Source organism: Mixophyes fleayi, chromosome 12 (assembly GCF_038048845.1).
Source record: "Mixophyes fleayi isolate aMixFle1 chromosome 12, aMixFle1.hap1, whole genome shotgun sequence".
Taxonomy (NCBI): Eukaryota; Metazoa; Chordata; class Amphibia; order Anura; family Limnodynastidae; genus Mixophyes; species Mixophyes fleayi.
Window position 1 is genome coordinate 46,179,943 of NC_134413.1, and position 23,467 is coordinate 46,203,409.

At 42.0% G+C, this 23,467-nt stretch overlaps 1 protein-coding gene across 1 annotated transcript; it reads left to right on the forward strand.

Annotated features, from left to right (window-relative positions):
• The first annotated feature begins 12,588 nt into the window (after positions 1-12,588).
• On the forward strand, positions 12,589-14,093 carry LOC142108440 (uncharacterized). The gene is made up of 2 exons (XM_075192078.1): positions 12,589-12,929; positions 13,397-14,093. Exons 1-2 carry the CDS (start codon positions 12,614-12,616, stop codon positions 13,861-13,863), a joined length of 783 nt encoding a protein of 260 aa, XP_075048179.1. The 5' UTR covers positions 12,589-12,613; the 3' UTR covers positions 13,864-14,093.
• The last annotated feature ends 9,374 nt before the right edge of the window (positions 14,094-23,467 follow it).

The following is a 23,467-nucleotide window of genomic DNA, read 5'->3' on the forward strand; positions in this document are numbered from 1 at the left end:
CAGAATGGAGTGCACACTGCATTCCACTGCCGGAATGGTTGGCTGAGTGCATTCCCCATTCATTCCGGCTGCTGGAATCGAGTGCACAGTGCATGGGTAATTTTCTAAATTGTGTTAAACTGTTGGCCAAACATTCGACTTTGGCTTTAATATTTATTATAAATCTCTTCCGATTCTCAACAACTAACATTATCATTAGTCTCAATATGTAACATGGCTGATTTCACAGTTGTTGATGGTGCGTTTTCAATATATTAAAATAATAATACACATATAATAACTGTACACTATATTTTTTTGATTTACATGCATTATTTTTGCTAATTTAAACGAAGCGTACTATTACCACAGGCACACTTTTAACAGCAACACAAATATTGTAAGGATATTAATGATCCCTAAGAGACAAGTGAATTAGTGAGGACTCTAATACACGTTTGCAAGCTTGCAAGGTGGATTGACTAACTGCTACGCCACTGTACAAGTGGTGAAGATAAGGGAATAGAATGACAATGAAAGATGAGCAGCAACTTCTATCATAAGTTGGTGTCCTTAAAACATGGTGAAAACTCCAAATACTTTCAAATATTATACACTGTAAGAATTGGTACAGGGTGAGTAAAAATGTATGCATATTGAAATATATACATGTTCATTAATACTAACCAAAAGTATATTAATATTGCTACCATTTTTTTGTTTTCTTTTTGGGGTAAGCACTTAGTAAATATGTACTGGCACAAGTAGAAAAAGCTATGTCTTTGCAATAAACTCTTTTGCAACAACTCCTTTGATGTGTTGTAAGTGATCACACTGTTCAACATGACATATGGGCAGATTACACACCAAACCATATACAAAAGCACTCTTAGATAAGTCACAGAGTGGAATAAATACACTCAAAAACAAAGGGAAGCCACATACACATATCATTCGGGGGTCAAACTCATTGGCTTATCATTGCAAGGTCTTTTCTATATCCACTTAGGTATACTTCAGATTGAAACACCCACACCAAACTGCACAATAACTATTTTGGACAGCTGAATCGATGTCTTAGGTAGCATTTATTATTAGCGGCATGACGGATAACATGCTATTAAATTCATAACCCTACATACACACACACATAACTAAAAATAATTGTTTGACTAAAGCAGCAGTAGCTGCAAACACTTCACCACAAAAAAAATAAAGAATGAGCACGTTGCAAATCTTGCGCTAAGTTACGAGCATTTGCATTTATATTTTTATACTTTAGTGAGTACGCTTAATGGAGGCTCCTAAATCGCTTTGTGCTTAGGGTTGACCTGTGGGCTCGAACTCCTGCACTTAGTATTGGGGGGTAGAATACATAACCACTACACTATAGTGTCACATATAAAGTTTACACATGTTAATTTAACACATGTAAATGATTTACACGGAATATAACTATAGTCCAAACTATTTTAACCTTAATATTGCCACAGCACTAACTGCTAAGCGCATGAATTGCATCAGTAATAATCTTTGAAATCTCCACTTACCGTACATTGAATCTACTTTGCTAACATGGCAGGTGACTTTTAGGCAAAAACACACTCATTTAAATCGAATGCACCTGTGTGCTCTTAATGACGTCTCTCCTGCATACTCTTCAGCGTACTCGCCTGCAGTTAATTCACTAATTACAGTGGTAGTTAAAAATACCTTGCTTGCACTTCTGTGTTGTTGGGAGTTTCACAGTTCTGGGTAAGTAGGCCTAATGGTGAAATGTTTCCTAATCTCACCTGTTTATTGCTGTACCTTGCTCAGCACTCAGTATGTTTATTTATTGGGGAGGTGTTGATAAGTTAGAGATAGAAAATGATGCAGAAAGGTCTTAATGCTATTGGTTTTTATGTTGAAAGTTAGTGGAAAAGTCTTTGCTTAGTTGCAGAGTTAGAATATTGAGGCAAATGTGTATACTTAGGATGCAGCCCGGCATAGAGACCTCTAGAATGTAGTGAAATGATTAAATATGATCCATCTATATTTATTGAGTTGTTACCTGTTTACCCTCCACCCACAGATATTGGCCGTGTATTGTGATATTGCTGTGTCTTGCAATTGGATGTCTACATTACACATTTGTCTGTGTGTGTGGTAAGTAGAAACCAGAGTGTTTATTACATACCCCTTGTGAAAACACCTTGCAGTAAGAATGGCCATGTTGGTTTATTTTTTTGGTTACCTAATCACTTTGTTTTAGGTGTGGTTTTTTGGCCCTACCTTAAAGACACATTAACACTCTGTATTTAGTGTTTCACTACCTTCACGTTCTTACGCCACATAAATTGTTCTGTAAGTAATGTGATTTGTGAAAGGGTCTATGGCGATGGTAAGTATAACGTTTGCAAGCACTTTGGTGGTGGTTCTATATGTATAGATGGTGTTTGGACAATGAATAGGGTTTGTTTCTCTTATTTTGGTTCTAATTTTTATTTATTTTATTTTTTTTCATTTTTTACAAACTCACCTACCACATTACTTTCATCTACTTATGGACTGTCCTTTTACACCATTAAGCGAAAGCATGAATAACAACATCATTGTAAGTATTGGTTGTGTCATTTGTGGCAAAGTCAGACAATGCAAAGTGTAGGAGACGGAGGAGGAAAATCTAGTAGACCCCCCTCGTGAAGCAGTGCGTGGCTCCAACTTCAGGAGCTATGTTGTCGGTCGTTATTTTTGAGGTAATGTATTTGTTTGCACTTTTTCTAACTTCACATTTAAAAGCTGTGTGGTCAAATCATCTGCAAGCTTATTCAAGGTTAGATTATATATGGTAAGTCCAAATGTCAATATTATTAGACATGGACTTGTGTGATAGTGAAATGTGTAATAATATGAAAAAAGGCATGGCAACCTGTATTTTACGTTGACAATGTGTGTAGAAAGTATATTTTGATGGCTCAAAGATTTTCCTCAATGTCTTTTGCTAAATGCACCTTAGTGTGTTAGATCTAATCTACAGCCTAATGTATCCAAATTAATGAAGTTTGGTTTAAATGTTTGCTACAGTTTGCCCAGTCCAAACTTTGCACACTTGATGTGTCACTCACCGGACTGTGAGTGCTTCTTCCCGTGTGTTTAGGAACCGTGGCCGTCCACCATCCTGAGGGTCTGCGCATGTGCAGCCCTTTCAAACCTTCAGTACATGTTCCTTTTAGTTAATTGGCTGATCAGGCAACACTCCCTATTTAAAGCACCTGCTGTCTATACCTCATTGCTTGATCTTGGAGTCTCATTCCCCATGAGCCTCTGAAGGTGTTCCTGTGTTTCCTCGTGTATTCAGCTCCTGCTGATTCCTATTGTTCCTGTGGTTTCCAGACCACTTCAACTCTCCTGTGGTTTCCAGACCACTTCAACTCTCCTGTGTTTCATCGGGACTGCACCAGCTGATTCCTATCCGCTGCCTCCGGGCACTACAGTTACCAGCTCACTTCAACTCTCCTGTGTTTCATCGTGACTGCACCAGCTGATTCCTATCCGCTGCCTCCGTGCGCTACAGTTACCAGCTCACTTCAACTCTCCTGTGTTTCATCGTGACTGCACCAGCTGATTCCTATCCGCTGCCTCCGTGCGCTACAGTTACCAGCTCACTTCAACTCTCCTGTGTTTCATCGTGACTGCACCAGCTGATTCCTATCCGCTGCCTCCGTGCTCTACAGTTTCCAGCTCACTTCAACTCTCCCGTGTTTCATCGTGACTGCACCAGCTGATTCCTATCCGCTACCTCCGTGCTCTACAGTTTCCAGCTCACTTCAACTCTCCCGTGTTTCATCGTGACTGCACCAGCTGATTCCTATCCGCTGCCTCCGTGTATCTGCAGTGTCCTGCTCATCGCTACCCTCCAGTACTCCTCGTGTCTGCAGCCAGCTGATCCGCTCTCCGTGCTTCTACAGTGTTCCTGCCTGTGTCAACTCGCCTGTCTGCATTGGATCAACGCTCCGCTGCTGTCTTCTCTGCCATACCACTTCTACTCTTCAGTGATCTTCAGGTGTCCAGTTCTATATACTACTGCTTCCTGAGTATTGTTTCCATCGTTGCTGGTCTACCTACCTGTGCGCTGCACCTACTTGGTTACCGCTTCCATTTTCCTGGGACTTCGTATCCTGCCGGCCTCCAGACGCTCAGGTATCCCTGCACCTCTTTCTGACAGCCTGCTCTTCTGAACCACGGTATGCATACTTATCATTGACTGCGCTGGTGTATTGCATACCTTGCTGGACTGAGTTGTTCTCCTCTGGAGTTGCCTATCCACTGAGACTGTTGCCATCATTTGACTGTGTTACCTTTTAGTCTGGATAGTTCCTGTGACTTTGTATATTTGTGCAGTGCTGCTCAGTTATTACTACTTTGTGCATATCATCGTGGGATCAAGTTCAGTGTGCCCGTGTATACTCTGCATTACATTTATCTCCCCGTGCTCCTCCTCACATATATATTTCAGTGGTACAACTTGCTAGAGGCAGACCACTGATTCCTGTTTCCTGTGTCACCTGTTTCCAGTATCCTTCCACATAGCAATGGTACAACTTGCTAACGCAGACCACTGACTTCCCGGATACCTCCACCTGGATTCCGTTCCCTCACCTAGACAGCGGTACAACTTGCTAAACGCAGACCGCTGACTCTCATCACCTCCTCGTTACTTCTGGACATTCCTCCTCACTATAGCAGTGGTACAACTTGCTAAACGCAGACCGCTGACTCTCATCACCTCCTCGTTACTTCTGGACATTCCTCCTCACTATAGCAGTGGTACAACTTGCTATCCGCAGACCACTGACTACCCTCACGTTTCCTTTGTCCATTCAGTTCCTCGTGTACTATTACCTATATATTACCAGTGCTGCTAGTCATAGACTTTCCACGAGCATTCTCTACCATCTGCTGTCTCCTGTTCCGTGATCACCCCGCTACCAGAGTACCATATTACCACCTATACTGCTCTGGTAAGTCCATCATCTGGTGATCCCTGGGTAACGACTCCTAGTGCCCGTGACATGATGCTTGTATTAGCTAAGTCACAAAAGGTGGTAATGGTCCAATATGTCGATGTCCCCTAGTGTCATAATGGCCTTGCTAAGTATTTAATTATGTAATTTACCCTAACTCTGGTCATTTAACCATATGAGGTTTATAGGCTATTGTTCGGCACATAGTGTGTTGTAGTGGTTATTTTTCACACTTTGTTTGTTTTTCTTATATCTTCAGGCTGTATATAACACTTGGCCTGGAGTGCTGCCCTTTGTGCTATTGCACTTTCCTTTGGAGTTGGTGGATGTTGCCATGGTGAAGGGTGTTGACAAATGTAAGTTGTTTAGTGTCATCAGCACTAAAATGTGACGGTAAAGTGAGTATGCTCCATACAATAATGTTGGGCCTGATTCATTAAGGATCTTAAATGAAGAGATATCTTTCAGTCTCCTGGACAAAGCCATGTTACATTGCAAGGGGTGCAAATTAGTTTTCTGTTTTGCACATCAGTTAAATACTGACTGTTTTTTCATGTAGCACACAAATACTTGATAGCTTATTTGTACACTGAAATTTAAAGTTGATATTTGTGTGCTACATTAAAAAACAGTCAGTATTTAATTGATGTGCAAAACAGAAAACTAATTTGCACCCCTTGCAATATAACATGGCTTTGTCCAGGAGACTGAAATAAGATACCTCTTCATTTAAGATCCTTAATGAATCAGGCCCGTCGTTACTAAGCCTGGAATGTCTGGGTGTGCAAACCAAACATATGCTAGGTATGTAACCTATGGTTTTGTGGTTTGTAATCATGTCAAATGGTAAAATCAGATTCAAAGATATAGCTCAAACACGCAAGCCATTATTAGACACTATTGTGTAGATTATTACCTGCTTAATTACACATTTAAATACAGTGGTAAACTTCTTTATTAACAAGTCATCCACTAGATACCTAAATGCTAGTTTTTTTAGAGCTAATATTGCCATATTAAATGCTTGTTTCTGATTTCACAGGGCGCTTTGGCGTGGATTTTGGAGTTGTGCAATTCGTGTCTCACTACATGTTGAAGTTTTTCTCCAGAGCTCCAAGCCTGCTTATGTCTCTCTTCAGTCTGGCCAGATTGTCATCGCTTCATCCAAGGAACCTTGCCACACACACACCATTGACGTCTTTGCTCTGTTTTTGGTAGCACGTTTGGATTCTTTGATGTAATAAAGATATCCTATGCTGCTAATGTCTTAGCAATCTGTTGTCATGCCATTTTTAACCATTACTATAGTGCAGTGATTTGTGTTTCAAAATACATAAATCCATGTGTAGTGCTTTCATAACTATTGTGGTACAGGTGTATTTTGAAAATATATTACTTAAATGTATGGTTCTTTTGTGCCTTGCCACAGAAACACCATAGCCTACAAACACACTCTATGGTATTAATGTTCAGTTATAGCAAATGAGGGTAGTTTTGTGGTTTGTATGTGTGTTGGTTTGCTTAGTAGTAAATTTCTATTACACTTTAACCTTTTAGAGAGAACATGGTATGTGCTTAGCAATGTAGGCAAATATACATTTGTAACGTATACAAATAAATCCAAAATGGTTGCGCCCTTACGTCAAACAATACCAACATTTTGGCCCTTGCCCAAACAGGATAACAATCTTTCTCTTGTGCTAGTGGCACTTTGTTTCCAAGTGGCCCAACACCCACATGCCAGACACAAACCCCACACTAACAATGATGGGAAATGCGTTACTGTTCTAAGCTAGTGGAGTCTTGCTACAAGGGCAGATTAACATTATGTGTAACCGACCTTTGGAGCAGCAAATAATCCAGTATACACCCTTTTCATGGTGTATTTACAATGTTTCATTGTTGTGATAAGTAATACTTCATCTAGTTTGGTAATTGGTCCAGGCTGTGAAATTTGAGATTACAGCCAACACAGTTATTCCAAATTAGCACTAGTTACATTAGTCTGATGAAACACATTGTTTGCCAGCAGTCACTTGACATGTTTGTTGTCCCTGACAATGTATGTTTTCAATTTTATTGTGGTGTATACATGGGTAATTTTTAGGGATGTGCACCGGCGACTTTTGAGGTCTCGTGTTTTGTGTTTTGGATCCGGATTTTCTCGATGTTTTGGGTTCGGATTTGTTTCGCAAAACACCAGCCGAAAGTTTTTGGTTCGGATTTAAGGTTTTAGATTCGGATTTTTGTTGAAAAAAAAATAAAAACTGTAAAAATCAAGTTTTTGGGCTTATTTTCACTCCTACGCTATTATTAACCTCAATAACATTCAATAACAATAATTTCCACTAATTTAAAAGCTATTCTGAACACATAACACCTCACAATATTTTTTTTTTTTTAGTACAAAACGTTGCAACGAGGTATCTTTCTGGACTGCGTAGAGGAGTGTTCCCCACAATATAATTAAAAACACATCAACTGGTCTGAATTACACCCAAAAATAGTATCTGGACTGCGTAGAGTAGTGGGCACTGGGCACCACAATAAAAAAATATATAGAAAACCTTCAACAGGTCTGCATTACACCCAAAAATAGTATCTGGACTGCGTAGAGGACTGGCCACTGGCCACCACAATATAATATATAGAAAACCTTCAACAGGTCTTAATTACACCCAAAAGTAGTATCTGGACTGCGTAGAGTAGTGGGCACTGGGCACCACTATAAAATATATAGAAAACCTTCAACAGGTCTGCATTACACCTAAAAATAGTATCTGGACTGCGTAGAGGACTGGCCACTGGCCACTGGCCACCACAATAAAATATATAAAAAACCTTCAACAGGTCTGCATTACACTGCACATATGGCTGCTCCTCCATCCTCTCCATCATATACATGTTGGAGTTTCAGCGTGTGAAACGAAAACCTCTTGTTTTTGATAATGTCAGTGCATTTTGAATAATTTTCAATTTGCCCCACAACACTGAATGTACTTTATCTATGATACGCATCTATCTTTCTTGACTGCGTAGTGTGGTGGCCCTGGTACACAATTTTGTACCGAGGCCACAATATAATTAAAAAACCCTCCACGGGTCAGAATTCCACCAAAAAAGGGTATGGACTGCGTAGTGTGGTGTGCCCGGAACACAATTTTTTACAGCGCCAACAATATAATTAAAAAATTGGGCATCAACTGTCACCGTTGTTTAATATCTGATACACCTAAATATGGACTGCACAGTGGAGTGGCCCCGGTAGTAAATTTGGTGCCGGGGCCACAATACCTCCTCCAACTTCCAAGTGTAGTGTTTATAGAGACAGACAGCGTCGAAGTGTTATTAGTTGACTTTCTTAACCCTAAAATTGTCCCTGTTGCAAATATTCGTGCAATGGAGAGTTACTTTTTCATTGAAAGACTCAAGCTTTCAAGTGTAGTGTTTATAAAATATAAACAACAATACAGTAGTTTTAGAGCACGTCAATGCCTCTTGTTTTAAATTATGACAGGGCATTTTACTTTTGGTTTAATTTCTTGAATTTGTTTAAATTTGGTTTTACTTTTTGAACATGGCAAACGACTATTGATTGGTCATATAATGCAAAAAAAAAAGTTCCAAGATGGATTGTCCTTGGGCCCTCACACCCACCCTTATGTTGTTGAAATAGGACATGCACACTTTAACAAACCAATCATTTCAGCGACAGGGCCTACCAAACAACTTTGGCTGAAATGATTGGTTTGTTTGGGCCCCCACACCAATAAAACAATTCATCTCTCCCTGTACAAACTAAACAGGCTCTACTGAGGAAAGATGTCGTCCTCATCCTCAACCTCTGATTCCTCTCCCCCTACAGTGTGTACTTCCTCCTCCTCACACATTATCAATTCATCCCCGCTGGACTCCACAACCACAGGTCCCTCTTTACTGTCTGGAGGGCAGTGCTGTACTTCATTGAGGAATTGATTATTCATTTTTATAAACATCATTTTTTCAACGTTGTGAGGAAGCAACCTCCTTCGCCGCTCACTGACCAGGTTCCCAGCTGCACTAAAAACTCTTTCCGAGTACACACTGGAGGGGGGACAACTCAGTTAAAAAATAGAGCCAGTTTGTACAGGGGCTTCCAAACTGCCTTTTGGAGTTCTACCACGTCACTACCTCTAGTTAATTTAGATTGCAAGGCTTGTAAATATAAATACTTTGAAGATAAAAAAAAGCAGGCTGCACAGACTGTGGAGCTAGAAAGTGTAATTAAATGGAACACGTTACTTTGGTGGCTATCTATGCCCCCCCCCCTCCCCCGCCCTACACTTGTAGTTAAATATATATAAAGCAGCCTGCATAGACTGTAGAACTAGAAATTCAAATATACAAAGAAATGGACAAAGGCAGTTTGGTATGTGTCTGCATCAGATCCCCTCTCCACTAGGAGTAAAACAGTAAACTATTCAGCCGTTATATAATCTAGAATATAAATATAAATTGAGAAAGGCAATTTGGTATCTGTCTGCATCATAATCATCAACATCCTCCTCAGCGCCAGCTACATCAATATCCTCCTCCCGGTGTACAACATTCACACCTTCATTAGCCAAATCTGTAACTGGACTGTGGGTGATCCTTCCAGCATATGCAGAGGGCGTGCTGCAAATGCTGGATTGAGTCACCTCTTCCCGTACAGTGATGGGAAGGTCGGGGTTCACAACCAACAACACCCTTGGACTCGCCTTGGGGATTTGTGATGTCATCTGTTTAGAAGGCAGAGTTCTTTGCTGTTTTGTTGTTGTTGCTGACAGCATAACTCTCTTAAATTTTTTGTAGGGGGGGGAGGAGGAGGGCTTAGATCCTTGGGTGAAGCTGGACCACTAGTCATGAACACGGGCCAGGGCCTAAGCCGTTCCTTGCCACAACATGTCGTAAATGGCATATTGCCAACTTTACGTTTCTCCTCAGCTGATTTTAAGTTTCTCTTTTTGCTATTTTTTGAGAACTTGGGCTTTTTGGATTTTACATGCCCTGTACTAGGAGATTGGGCATCGGGCTTGCCAGACGACGTTGATGGCATTTCATCGTCTATGTCATGACTAGTGGCAGCAGCTTCAGCATTAGGAGGAAGTGGGTCTTGATCTTTCCCTACTTTATCCTCCAAATTTTGGTTTTCCATTATATGTAGCACAAGAGAGCGTACCCCTAAGCCACACACACTCGGCAAAGCCTTTAAAAATTATATGCGGCACAGGAGAGTAGCACTGGACTTATACTGCTGAATCAGTGAACTTTGTATTAGCAGTACCACTGGACTTATACACTGCTGAATCAGTGAACTTTGTAATAGCAGTACCACTGGACTTATACTGCTGAATCAATGAACTTTGTAATAGCAGTACCACTGGACTTATACTGCTGAATCAGTGAACTTTGTAATAGCAGTACCACTGGACTTATACTGCTGAATGTGTGAACTTGGTAATATTGCAGTACCAATGGACTTATACTGCTGGATTATTTTGCAAATTTGGTTATTATTAAAAAAAATTAAAATTATTTTTTTGTATTTTTTTTTTATAACTTTTTTTTAATTTTTTAAACACTTGGGAATAATGGGGAAATAACTATGCCCTTAGAAGCACAGAGCACAGGACACAGCACCACTGGACTGAACAGGACACAGCACAGGACCCAGCAGCACTACTGAACTCAGCAGGACAGAGCACAGCACACAGCACCACTGGACTGATACTGCAGAATGTGTGAACTTTGTAATATTGCAGTACCACTGGACTTTTACTGCTGAATGTGTGAACTTGGTAATATTGCAGTACCAATGGGCTTATACTGCAGGATTGGTTTTGCAAATTTGGTTATAATAATTTTTTATTTTATTTTTTTATTTTAATTTTTTTATAACTTTTTTTTTATTTTTTAAAAACTTGGGAATAATGGGGAAATAACTATGCCCTTAGAAGCACAGAGCACAGGACACAGCACCACTGGACTGAACAGGAAACAGCACAGGACCCAGCAGCACTACTCAACTCAGCAGGACACAGCACAGGACACAGCACCACTGGACTGAACAGGACACAGCACAGGACCCAGCAGCACTACTGAACTCAGCAGGACAGAGCACAGGACACAGCACCACTGGACTGATACTGCAGAATGTGTGAACTTTGTAATATTGCAGAACCACTGGACTTTTACTGCTGAATGTGTGAACTTGGTAATATTGCAATACCAATGGGCTTATACTGCAGGATTGGTTGTGCAAATTTTGTTGTAATTAAAAAAAAATTAAATTAGTTTTTTTTATTTTTTTTAAATAACTTTTTTTTATTTTTTTATACACTTGGGAATATTGGGGAAATAACTATGCCCTTAGAAGCACAGATCACAGGACACAGCACCACTGGACTGAACAGGACACAGCACAGGACCCAGCAGCACCACTGACCTCAGAAGGACAGAGCACAGGACACAGCACCACTGGACTGAGCACAGCACAGCACAGCACAGCATAGCACAGAACTTAACTGAACAGCACGAGATATAGCAGGACAGAGGACCACCTAACACACCCTCCCTCTACCCTGATCAATGCCCGAGTGAAGATGGCGGCGACTAGCGTGGAATTTATAGGATCCGAGTATCGCGAGATCCGACAACGGGATTATGAGTCAGAGCCTCAGTTTCAGATTTGAATTTGGCGCCAATACCCGGATCTGTCTCGGATCCGACTCGGATCGACAACGTTCGGGTGGGCTCGGATTTCATAAATCCGAGTGCGCTCATCTCTAGTAATTTTGTGTCAATGCAAATTTCAGTTAGATTGCCCTCTGTAAATAGACAAAAGGCACATTCCAGCTGGGTTTGACTTCAAATCATATGTCAGTGTGTGTGTAAATAGTAAATTGTTTTAGTTTGGCCCATAATAGAAGCGTTGCCTGTTTCAACATGCTAGTTATACCCTATTCATACTGCACCAAAATCCCAGGTTTTTGCCGGGGCGAGCTCAAACGACCCGGGTCTTGGTGCAGTATGAATGATACAAGTCCAAAATCCCGGGTCTAAAAACCCGGGTCTTCAACCCGGGATTTATCGAGGGGTTGCCTGCACTATGAATGGTGCAACCCGGGTTTTTCAACCCGGGTTGCACAGAAAACAAGCTGATTGGCTGTCTGCCTGTCTCTGGAGGATGATGTCATGGGTGGAAGCCCATGGAAGATTCGAGAAGGAGTTTAGGAGAAATGGTGGATGGTGGAGTGCAGATCAAGCTGAAGCAGAATCGGAGTTTGTTGGAGAAAATTGCTTTTATTTCACTAAAAAAGTGTGTATTAACAGCAATTATGACACACTGGATGGAGGAAGAGGTGCGTGAGCTGCTGAATGTCAGAGGGGAAGAAGAAATTCGAAGGCAAGTGACTGGGACTGTGAAGGATGCCACAGTGTATTACAACATCGCCAAAATACTCACACAACGTGGCATAAAGAGGACACAGCAATAAGTCCTGAACAAATTGAAGTCCCTGAGTAAGCAGTACACTAAAGTCCATGACCACAACAGACGCAAAAGTGGCGCTGCAAGAATGGACTGGCCCTTTTATGAGCAGTGCAATATGGTCTTTGGACATTCTCCTCTGACAAATCCAATTGCACTGTCATCTTCTAGCAATGTGGATGCGGCTATACCAACACCACCAGAGAGCACACAGACAAGCGAGGCTGCAACGGTAATAATAGAAGATTCTATAGAAGACACCCCAGAACTGGAGTGCTCTGCCACAACAGATGACACCAACATTTCTTGGGACGAACTGAACGATTCACAGCCATTCCCTGCTGCGCAAGTCGTTACAGATACTTTGCAAGAAACGCAGCCAGAACCAGTGCCGGTGTCAAAGTGTACGCCAGGTCCCAGTTTACGCTCCAACAGTAAGTATCTTTAATAATCTCACATAATAACCAACTATATATACATACCAATATATCTACATAATTGGCAAAAAAAAAAATTAACTGTATAAACATAACTGCCAAAAACAGAGAACTATATCAACAGAAATGCAAGCCAAATACCAATAAATATATCTACATAACTTTAAAAAAAAAACAAATGTTTGAACATAACTGCCAAAAACAGAGAACTATATCAACATAAATGCAAACCAAATCCCAATATATCTACATAACTTAAAAAAGAGAACTATATCAACAAAAAGCCCAAAAGACAAATATAATACACTCCAGTATTAAAACATTAACACGCATATGTTGCAGTGCAAAACTACTGGGCAAGAGGGAGGAGGCCTCAAGCACATATCAGCTTACAACACTGCTTTTTTGTTCTGCCACATTATATATTCTAATGTATGTTTTACTTTGTTTTTTTCTACGTACAGTTTACAACGTTCCTAAAAAACGCAAAAGGCCCAACAAAATGGAGCAAGCAACTAAAACAATGACAACTGTCATGATGGATCAACTGCGGGAGATGGACAGCACCATGAGGGAACACGAGAATACACAACTGCAGCGTTTCATGGACAATGAGCGGGATCTCCAGGACTTTTTCCTCATGCAAATCATGAACATACAGGAACGCGTGTTACGCGAAAATCGTGACTGTATGATGGGATTCATGGACAGACTCCTCTCACGGGTGCAGGCACCTCCTCCAAGTCCTTACTATTATGACGGACATTATCCTATGTACCAGCGGGGGCAACCCATGTTGGGCAACAATAACCCTCCAAACCCGGTACAGAATACACAACATGCTCAACCTATGGGTAACCCCAACATAGAATACCCACCTGGTAACCAAACCACTCCACAACCAGAAATGCCACAATATCGGCAATTGTAATAATCATGTTTTATGGACAAATGTTTAACAGTTAATTGTTATCATGTATGTTACGTGTGATCTGGAAACACGCCGTTAGCTTCACATATTACGTGAAAAGCAAATTTGCACTTAATGTTTGGGCACATTTGTGTCTTCTGTTTACTACTTGTGTATATATATATTTTTTTTTTCTACATGCAAGTAAGCACTTTTGTATTGTGTCATTTTATATTTTTGTGAAGAGACATATGAGGAAATATGTACAAAACAAAATACAATATGTGAAATAAACATTTTTTTTTTCTACTTTTACATTTGTGTGGTACATTCAAACAAGTGAGGTCAAATTGGCAGTGAGGGTGGTCCTAATAAGTTCAGCAGAGGTATTGGTGCGCTCTCCTTCCAAAGTACTGGAGTCCACTGACAGCACTGGCATTTCAGATTCCTGCACATTCCACTCAGGTAGAAATTGCTCTTTTTGTATTTCGCAAATGTTATGTAAAATACAGCAAGAAGCAACCACGTGGGGCACAAGCTTGGTGTCAATGTCATTGCGCTTCAATAGACAGCGCCAACGTCCTTTCAAGCGCCCAAAAGTATTTTCCACCACCATCCGAGCCGAGCTGAGGGAATGTGTAAACCGGATCTGATCCTGAGACAGGTGATGTTGTTGAGTGAACCCCTTCATCAACCAGCGCCTCAAAGGGTAAGCAGCATCCCCAATGATGTGTACCGATATCTCCACACCATCAACAAACGTAGATTTCTGTTAATAAAAATATGCAGTTTCACGTCACCATGGTAAAATTATTGGTCACATAACGCAGTACACTTGGTACTATATGGTGAAAATGCATTTTGCAAGTGGTACATCTATATATAAAAAGGGGCAGTAAATACATACAATATTGATAGCAAACAATAGTATATAAGCTTCAATTACAAAAACATCATACAACATTACACCTATATTTACTTCTCTAGGGAACAGCCAGCCATCTTGTCTTTCCTCAGCAATTTGGTAAAGGTCTGAATTTGCTAGAACTCTGGCGTCATGGGAACGTCCAGGCCAGCCGATAAAAACATCTGTGAAACTGACATAAAAAAATACATATAGCAATGTTTTACAATACGCATTACACATGGCACAGTCACATAAAAAAAACCATAAAAAATGCTTACCAATAGTTGCGGTCAACCACAGCCTGCAGAATGATGGAATGCCAGCCTTTGCGGTTGTAGTAATCCGCATGGTTGTCTGTGGGGGCAATGATGGGGATGTGTGTCCCGTCTATGGCTCCAGCACACTGTGGAAACCCACGCTTCAGGAATCCTGCAATTGTATCATCCAGGCGCTGACCTTGCGGTAAGGAGATGAAGCGATGATACAGAGCTTTCAGCAATGCCATGGTGACTTCATGCACTAAAGTGCACACCGTGGATATCCCCACTCCAAACAAGCAGGAGATTGTCCGGTATTCTCCAGGGGTAGCATATCGCCACAACACAATAGAAAGGCGCCTACATGTTGGAATAGGTTTCCCAAAGTTAGTGGCCTTCCTGTAAAGTGCTGGGGTAATAAGGTCCAGCACATAGTTAAATGTCCCACGTGACATTCTGAAGTGTTGCATCCACTGCTGTTCCTCAAACGCTTCCACAGTAGACCAGAAAGATTCTCCGTGGCTACGCTCTCTGGCACGCATGGTTCGGTTACTGGCAGCACTGAATCTCAAAATTGAGGCAATGCTGGCCCTGAGAAAAGCTCTCCTCCTGCGCATATACAGACACCGAGTTTTCTTCTGTTGTGCCATAAACTTCGCCTTCCTCCTCCTGAACTGGGACTGTGCAAGAGTGCACAGTGTCAGCAGCTGCAGCAAACTCTCATTTGCTGCATAAAACAGCAAAAACACACTAGTAAACATGAACTCTGGGCTACACAAAAGTGAGTCGTCGGCCATGATGGAAAGTAATGTGGTAAACAATCACCACCCACTTTTGCATCATCTTTATGCGTCAAAAAACCAGTCACCTTTCAATGACATCACCATTTTTCAGCCAATGAAAACTGCTCTGGTGATGACTCCCACAAATTGCCAGGGCACAGACTTGTGCAGTATGAATGGGGTCAACCCGGGAAATTCCCGGGTCCGAGGGGCAGTATGAATGGTGTTTCTGAGCTGGGACGCTCCGAGCAAAAATCCGGCTTGAAAAACCCGGGATATTGCCGGGGCGGCAGTATGAAAGCGGTATTAATGCAAAGTTTAATTTGCAGCTCTTGCATTTGGCCATGGCTTGGCCAAGGGAACTACAAATGCAACAGGGAAAAATTACTTGCCTTAAGGATGATGGGTCCATGTAAAAAAAAACATTTAAGGACACCATTTAATCCAAGAGTGTCTGGCCGAGAACACAGTCATTTGATGGTTTAATGTCTGGTTGCTATTGTTGATGTTTGATTTGTTATGCGAGGCAACCTAATTTTTAGATTTATAGATGGTGGGCCTGATTCATTAAGAATCTTAAATGAATAGTATCCTTATTTCAGTGTCCTGGACAAAACCATGTCACAATGGAAGTGGTGCAAATGTGTGTTTTGTTTGGCACAAGGGTTAAACACCAAGGGCTTGAGTCATCAAGGAACGTATGTCCCTTTTCAGCGCGTAGCGAATGCAAAAGTTTAGTGCGCATGCTCGGTTGCCGGGTCTGTTTACTTTCGCAAATGCAAAAACTGTACGGGCGCGATCGCAAAACCCATTTGCGACGAGCTACGAGTTCTGGGCGTGAACAGGGAGGTTCTGGGGCGTGGTGACGTAGTCAATTTCTCATAGGGGCGTTCCCGTCTAAGTCATACTGGTGCGAACGCGATCGCGTTTGTGGTGGCGTACGCTATGCGCCTGCCAAGGGTCTAGTTTATCTCTCATATCTGAACCACGAGCACACACAAAGGAACGCCCATGTGATCATGACGCATGCAGACCCTCACCTGCATAATCTTTGCTAATTAACCACTGCTTTAAAGCTCTGCGTAGATGATGTGCCCTGTTCACTGCTGATTCATTTACTGGTATGTTTGCATGATATATTTTAAGATATTACTATTGTTTCTTTGGTTGATTTGTTTTAACATTTTATTGTTTTATTGTTTGATTTGTCTGGGACTTTTTTGTTATTTTGGGTGTTATACTTTGTTTCAGATAATAGTTACAGATAATAGTTTTCTTGTATTGGGCTGTGTAGTACTTTTTAGATTATTTGTATCTTTTGTTTACTTTATTTTTTCTTCTTTTTTTAGTTTTCCATTGACAATTGTTTGCAAGTGAACAGGATAATCCTGCTCCATTTTGAGGTAAGTAACATGGGTCTAGGTCTGCAACCTGACATAGCATAGAAGCAGATGCCATAACTTCTTATTCACCCCCTGACAATTTTTTTATTTTTTTTTAGCCACATTATGAGTTTGGCCAGCCCACTTGTTTGTGTAAGTATATTGTAAATGTTTGCTGTGCAAATAGGAGTGACATTTTCCAAGCTATGAGTTAATTGTATTTTTTTTACAACCTTCTCTTTTCAAATATAGCGTTTCTTAGAAATGGCCGAGGCACATGTGGCAGCACAGGAGGACAACCAGTGTCGCCGACCCAGAAAGCATGTGTTCAGGCCACGTGGTGCGTCGTTATCGTCTCCCGCCTAGTGTCATCCTGGACACCCTGCGCATAGTGCAGATTGACCTGGAGCCCAAGCCCAACAGCAATACTGCCATTAAACTGTTGGCGGTATTGCACTTTTGCGCAACAGGGTCATTTCAGACCACTGTGGGAGTCGCTTCAGGGATGTCCCAGAAGTCTGTTAATTGCGTATTGTCGCTAACCAGTAACGATTGTTGAATCTCAATTTGTGTTTCCAACGCACAAAGATTTATTCTCAAAAAGTAGCAGTAGATATTCAAGCGAAAATGATAATAAGTACAGCCGTTACTTACTTAGTCATTCAATCCTGAAGTCTGGGGACGAGATGTCTGCACACTAGATGAGGAGCTGCTGTTTATAAGCACACTGAAATACAGTAAAACAATACAGAATGGTATAGCTTGCTTCTATTGGTCCAGGTTTCAGGAAGGTCCAAGGGGTTGTCAATCATTGGCTAGTTCAACCTAAAGAATCCAAAGGAGGGGGTCATCTCCTCAGGGGGTATGCTCCGATCTTCCCGCCAAGAGTCCTTAGTCTTAAATAGTTCATAATTACCTATCATTCATAACTTGCGTATGCACTCTGCGATTCCTTCGCAGAGTGGCCCGGACAGTTGCAAATGTTAAGAGGAGTATTATGATACCACACATGACATGATTCCTTCAACCTGTACCATATGTTTTACTGATATGCATATAACTTATGATATTACACATGAATACTACTATATTTCGACATAAATTACTATGTGTTGCAACTACCATTAATGTGTACTATTTTACAAGTGTGTGTGTGTAAAAGACTAAATACTGTTGTTGCCACGTGTTGCAGCTGCGTACGCCCTTTTTTTACGCCGTAGCGTGCCGTACGCATCTTTTCAGACAAAGACAACCAAGTTTGCTCGATTTTAATTGAAATGACTTTATCCAATATGCTGACTTCGACAGCTCCACCCTTTGATAGTGTAATAAACTATCACCTATTCACCGTTTCAAGTTCAGGGTTATACAACACTTCTTCACTGACCATGATCTCGGTATCTGGTACCACCCTTTCAGTTTCAATCTCAGTGTTTCTCCTAGGAGACCATTTTCCACACTTCAACACAGTAGGAACACATTTGACACATTAAACAATCGCTATGATGACACCCAGTATAAGGAGAAGGAGCTTACCTACACTAGCAACCATTTCCTGTACCCACTCCCCCAGACCGGAGAACCATTTCACAGGGTTCAACCACGAGAACCAACCTGCCACCTTTTCCCCGACATCATATTACGAAGAATTATGGTTCCTTCGAAATTCCCATTTCAGTTGCAGAATTTCATCCATCTTCCGGTCTATAACCTCCTTAGGGTCATCTGTATTATTGGTGATGTACGTGCAACATTTGACACCGAACTGGGTGGCCAGTGTTACACAGTACCCACCAGTAATAGAGGTGAGATCATTTAGTACCAGTCTATGTTGCACCAACTCCTTCTTGTACGCTTGTAGCTCCCTTCCAGTATACCTGAAAGTGTCATCATACATCTCGGTGATATTATCTATTAATTTAGCTAGGTCTTGGATATATTTAAAGTTTAATGTTCCCCGAGCGGTCCTGGTGAGATCTAGAGCAACCATAACTTGAAACCCAGCGGTTTCACTAATCAATTTTGTAGCTATGGGCTCCTCACCAGGAATCATATTTCTCTTGCCACAGTGTTCATACTGTGTGTGTATGTATGGTGGTGATGTAGACTTGTGAATACCAACCATTTCTTCATGAGTAATAGTCATGATTTCAGGAACCAGTTTAGCTAAGAAACACAAGCCCTTGGAACTCGGAGTCACCCAGTAATAAGCTTTTCTCCCACAAACAAAGTACACATCATCGGGGAGAACATAAGGAACAGTATGTCCATTAATTACATCACACAGAGTTTCGATAAAACTACCCATGCCTAGTGTCTTCATTTGCTCAAGACACGTGTCAGCATGGATGACATTTTTACAATTATCTATAGAGACTTTTACAATGGATACTTTCTTATGTTTGGTTACACGCCCTAATTTGTGACTTCCGTCAACATTCCTGCTTATTGGTGGCCTCAGTCTCCCTTCAAAATGAGCGTGGCGAGCCATTGTCTGATCTGATAGGTCAGCTTCCCAATTCTCCAGACGCTTTGCATGAGAGATATTTAGACACAGCAAAGATCTGTTTACAGAGTATTGTCAAAGCGTTAGACTAGGGAACCTAGTGTTGTTGTACCTCCCCTCTATGCGCCTCCCACCCCTCAATTCGAGTACTTCGGAGATGTTTAATGGGAATGGCACTAGTCCTATGTTATGCTGCCCCTGTGGCACATGAGAGCACACCCAGCACTCGGTTTGGTTTAGCACCTTACCCACCAGGGAGTGATAATCCTCCAAAGGATGCCCGCCCACATTCAGATTACCGGTGGACTGACATCGCTGGATGCATCTCTCTTCAACTAGGGAGTCACAGAACTTGCAGATACAATACTCATCAGACATTAGCCCCTCACACTGCCTCCGAGTTCCCGAGCTAGCAGACCTTTACATAACCCCTGGACCAAGCTTGATGATGGACTGCTCTGGGTATTCTAATAGCTTTTCCTCAACCTCCATTTCATCCGTATCACTGCCAGAGCTTTCCTCTATCCTCCATCCTCCTTCACAAAAATAGAATGTCCTAGAAAAAGTAAAAACAAGGAAAATCCTGGAACAAAAGAAAAACAAAAACCGCCACTCCATAGCTTGAAAGATAGTTCTGATGCAACGTCTCTGGCTCAGGTGTCTTGGCTGCGGGCCTTAGGTCTCCCGGAACAGATTTACGAGTGACAGATCTTTGTCGTCGGTCTCAGTTTTATCTCGCACTTTCTCCGGGTTATTGACTTTCCTGCAGTGGGTGGAATGGACCCAAGTGTCTCTCTCTGCAACCTTCAGTGATGTAGTACTGGTCAGCAGCACTTGGTACGGGCCTTTCCAACGGTCTGTTAAACAACCTGAAAGTAAGAAATTGCGGATCATAACATAGTCCCCAGGTTCAACATCATGACAATTTGTTTCTGGCATACCAGGTGACAGCATTTTGAGTTTTTGTTGTTGTTGTTTCAGCTGTCTGCTCATTTTTAAAAGATATTGCACAGTCACTTCATTATTACACTTTAAGTTGTCTTGCGGACTCACGATCAAATGAGGTTGTCGTCCGAACAGTATCTCGAAGGGGGACAGATTAAGAGGAGGTCTAGGAGTGGTTCGAATGCTATGGAGGACCAATGGCAAAGCCTCAGGCCATGCCAACCCAGTTTCAGCCATTACCTTACCAAGCTTGTTCTTTATAGTACCATTTACTCTCTCCACCTTACCACTGGCTTGTGGTCGGTAAGGGGTGTGAAGTCTGCTACCGATTCCCATGAGTTTACACATATTTTGGAAGATATCACTTCACCAGTAAAGTATGATTCTAGGGATACTGAACCTACATACAAAATCTTGTACAATTTTCTTTGCAGTGAACACAGCAGTATTAGTGGCTTCCGGATATGCTTCTACCCAACCGGAAAACACATCAATACACACTAACACATACTTTAGATTCCTGCACGGTGGTAGTTGGATATAGTAAATTTGTATTACCTGAAAAGGTCCGTCTGTAGGAGGGATGTGGGATGGCTCAGTTGGAATAGTTTTCCCAACATTTTTCCTCAAACAAGTAAGACATGACATTGCCTTCTTACCAGCCTGAGAGGAAAATCCGGGAGCACACCAGTATGCTCTCACCAGTTTGCACATACCTTCTTTACCCAGGTGAGTCAGACCGTGTGCTGCTTCAGCCAGGCTTTGATAGTATGTTCAGGGAGCTACAGGCTTACCTTGTCCATCCCTCCAGAGTCCTGAGGACTCTTGACCACATCCCTTCGCCTTCCAGACCGCCTTTTCCTGCAGGGAACACAAATCTTGCATTTCAATTAATTTCTGCATGTCTAATGTCTGAAAAACCATCTTAGTCTCGTTCGATACAGTCATAGGTTGCCCTGCTGCCCATTTATTGCCCAGTGACACTGGGTCTTCTTCAAAGGTATGGGCCTCGCACTTTATGACGGCTACTGTTCTGGGTAACTGTATCGCTGTCAGAAGTCCTTTTATGTGTTGTGAGTGTGCCACTGGCGTACCTGCTGCTGTCGTAAAGTTTCTAAGACGCCAAAGGGCCCCAAAATCGTGCACTATCCCGAAGGCGTACCTAGAGTCATTATATATATTGGCTGATTTACCCTCTGCCAATTCAAACGCTCTCCTTAATGCTACTAGTTCCGCCACCTGGGCTGAGTGAGGTGGGCCAAGGGATTCAGCTTCTACCACATCCTGATCGTCTACAACAGCGTAACCAGTACATAGTTCTCCCGTCTCTGTCTGTCTATGACAACTCCCGTCTGTATAAAATGTAAAATCTACATTTTCTAAGGGGGTGTCACGTATGTCGGGCCTTGCAGTAAAGGTCTGATTCAGGTGTTCCATACAGTCATGCGTGTCAGTACTCTTGCCTAACTCATCATCGACCAGGGTCTCCTCACCTCCCACCCTTTGTGTCTCTATAGACACATACGGAAGGTATGTAGCTGGATTTAAGGTGCTACATCGTTTGATGGTGATGTTTGAGGGTGCCATCAGGGCTAGTTCCCACTTTGTGAATCTAGCTGAAGAAACATGTCTGGTTTGGGCTGAATTTAACAGAGCTGATACAGCATGGGGTGTATAGACAGTTGAATTATGTCCTAATACTACGTCCTCGCTCTTACTTACCAGAAGAGCAGTTGCTGCTACACTTCTGAGACATGTTGGGAGTGATCTTGCCACATTGTCCAATTGTGCACTGTAGTATGCTACCGGTCTGCTAGCGTCACCATGTTTCTGTGTGAGGACACCTGCTGCACAACCATCAGCTTCCGTACAGTATAGCTCAAAAGGCTTTTCGTAATCAGGTATTCCCAATGCAGGTGCTTTAGTCAGACTATCTTTAAGGTTAAAGAATGCTTGCTCTGACTCTTCTGTGTGTACAACACGTTCTGGTTTTGACGAAGAGACTAGCTCCTGCAATGGTAATGCCAGAATAGAAAAACCTGGGATCCAGGATCTACAGTATCCACACATCCCCAGGAAGGTACGAATCTGCTTCTGGCTCTGCGGCAGAGTCATGTGTTGTATAGCCTCAATCCTGTCGGTTGTCAGGTGTCTTAGCCCCTTAGTGAGGCAGTGTCCTAAGTATTTGACCTTAGTCTGACATGGCTGTAATTTGTCCTTTGCCACCTTGTGCCCTGTTTGTGAGAGATGAAGCAACAACAATTTAGTATCATGTAAACATGACATAAAAGAATCAGAGCACAGAAACAAATCGTCCACATATTGAATTAGAACAGACCCATTATGGGGTTGAAAGGATTGCAAACAGTCATGTAAGGCTTGGGAGAAAATACTGGGGCTGTCAATGAACCCCTGGGGTAGTCTGGTCCATGTATATTGCACTCCCCTGTAGGAGAATGCAAAAAGGTATTGGCAGTCAGGGTGAAGAGGGACTGAGAAGAAAGCAGAACATAGATCAATGACCGTAAAGTGACTAGCAGACGGTGGAATCTGCATGAGGATGACAGCTGGATTCGGCACTACGGGGAATTGGCTCTCAACAACTTTATTAATTCCCCTTAAGTCCTGGACTAATCTATAGCCCCTCCCCCCACTCTTATTCACAGGGAAAATGGGACTATTTGCTGTACTGGCTGTACAAATTAAAATCCCTTGTTGTAACAGCCTCTCAATAACAGGATATACCCCTAGTTCCACCTTCGGTTTTAATGGATACTGTGGGATTTTTGGAGCTATCCTACCACTTTTTAGATTGACCATGACAGGGGCTATGTTTGCCATCAGTC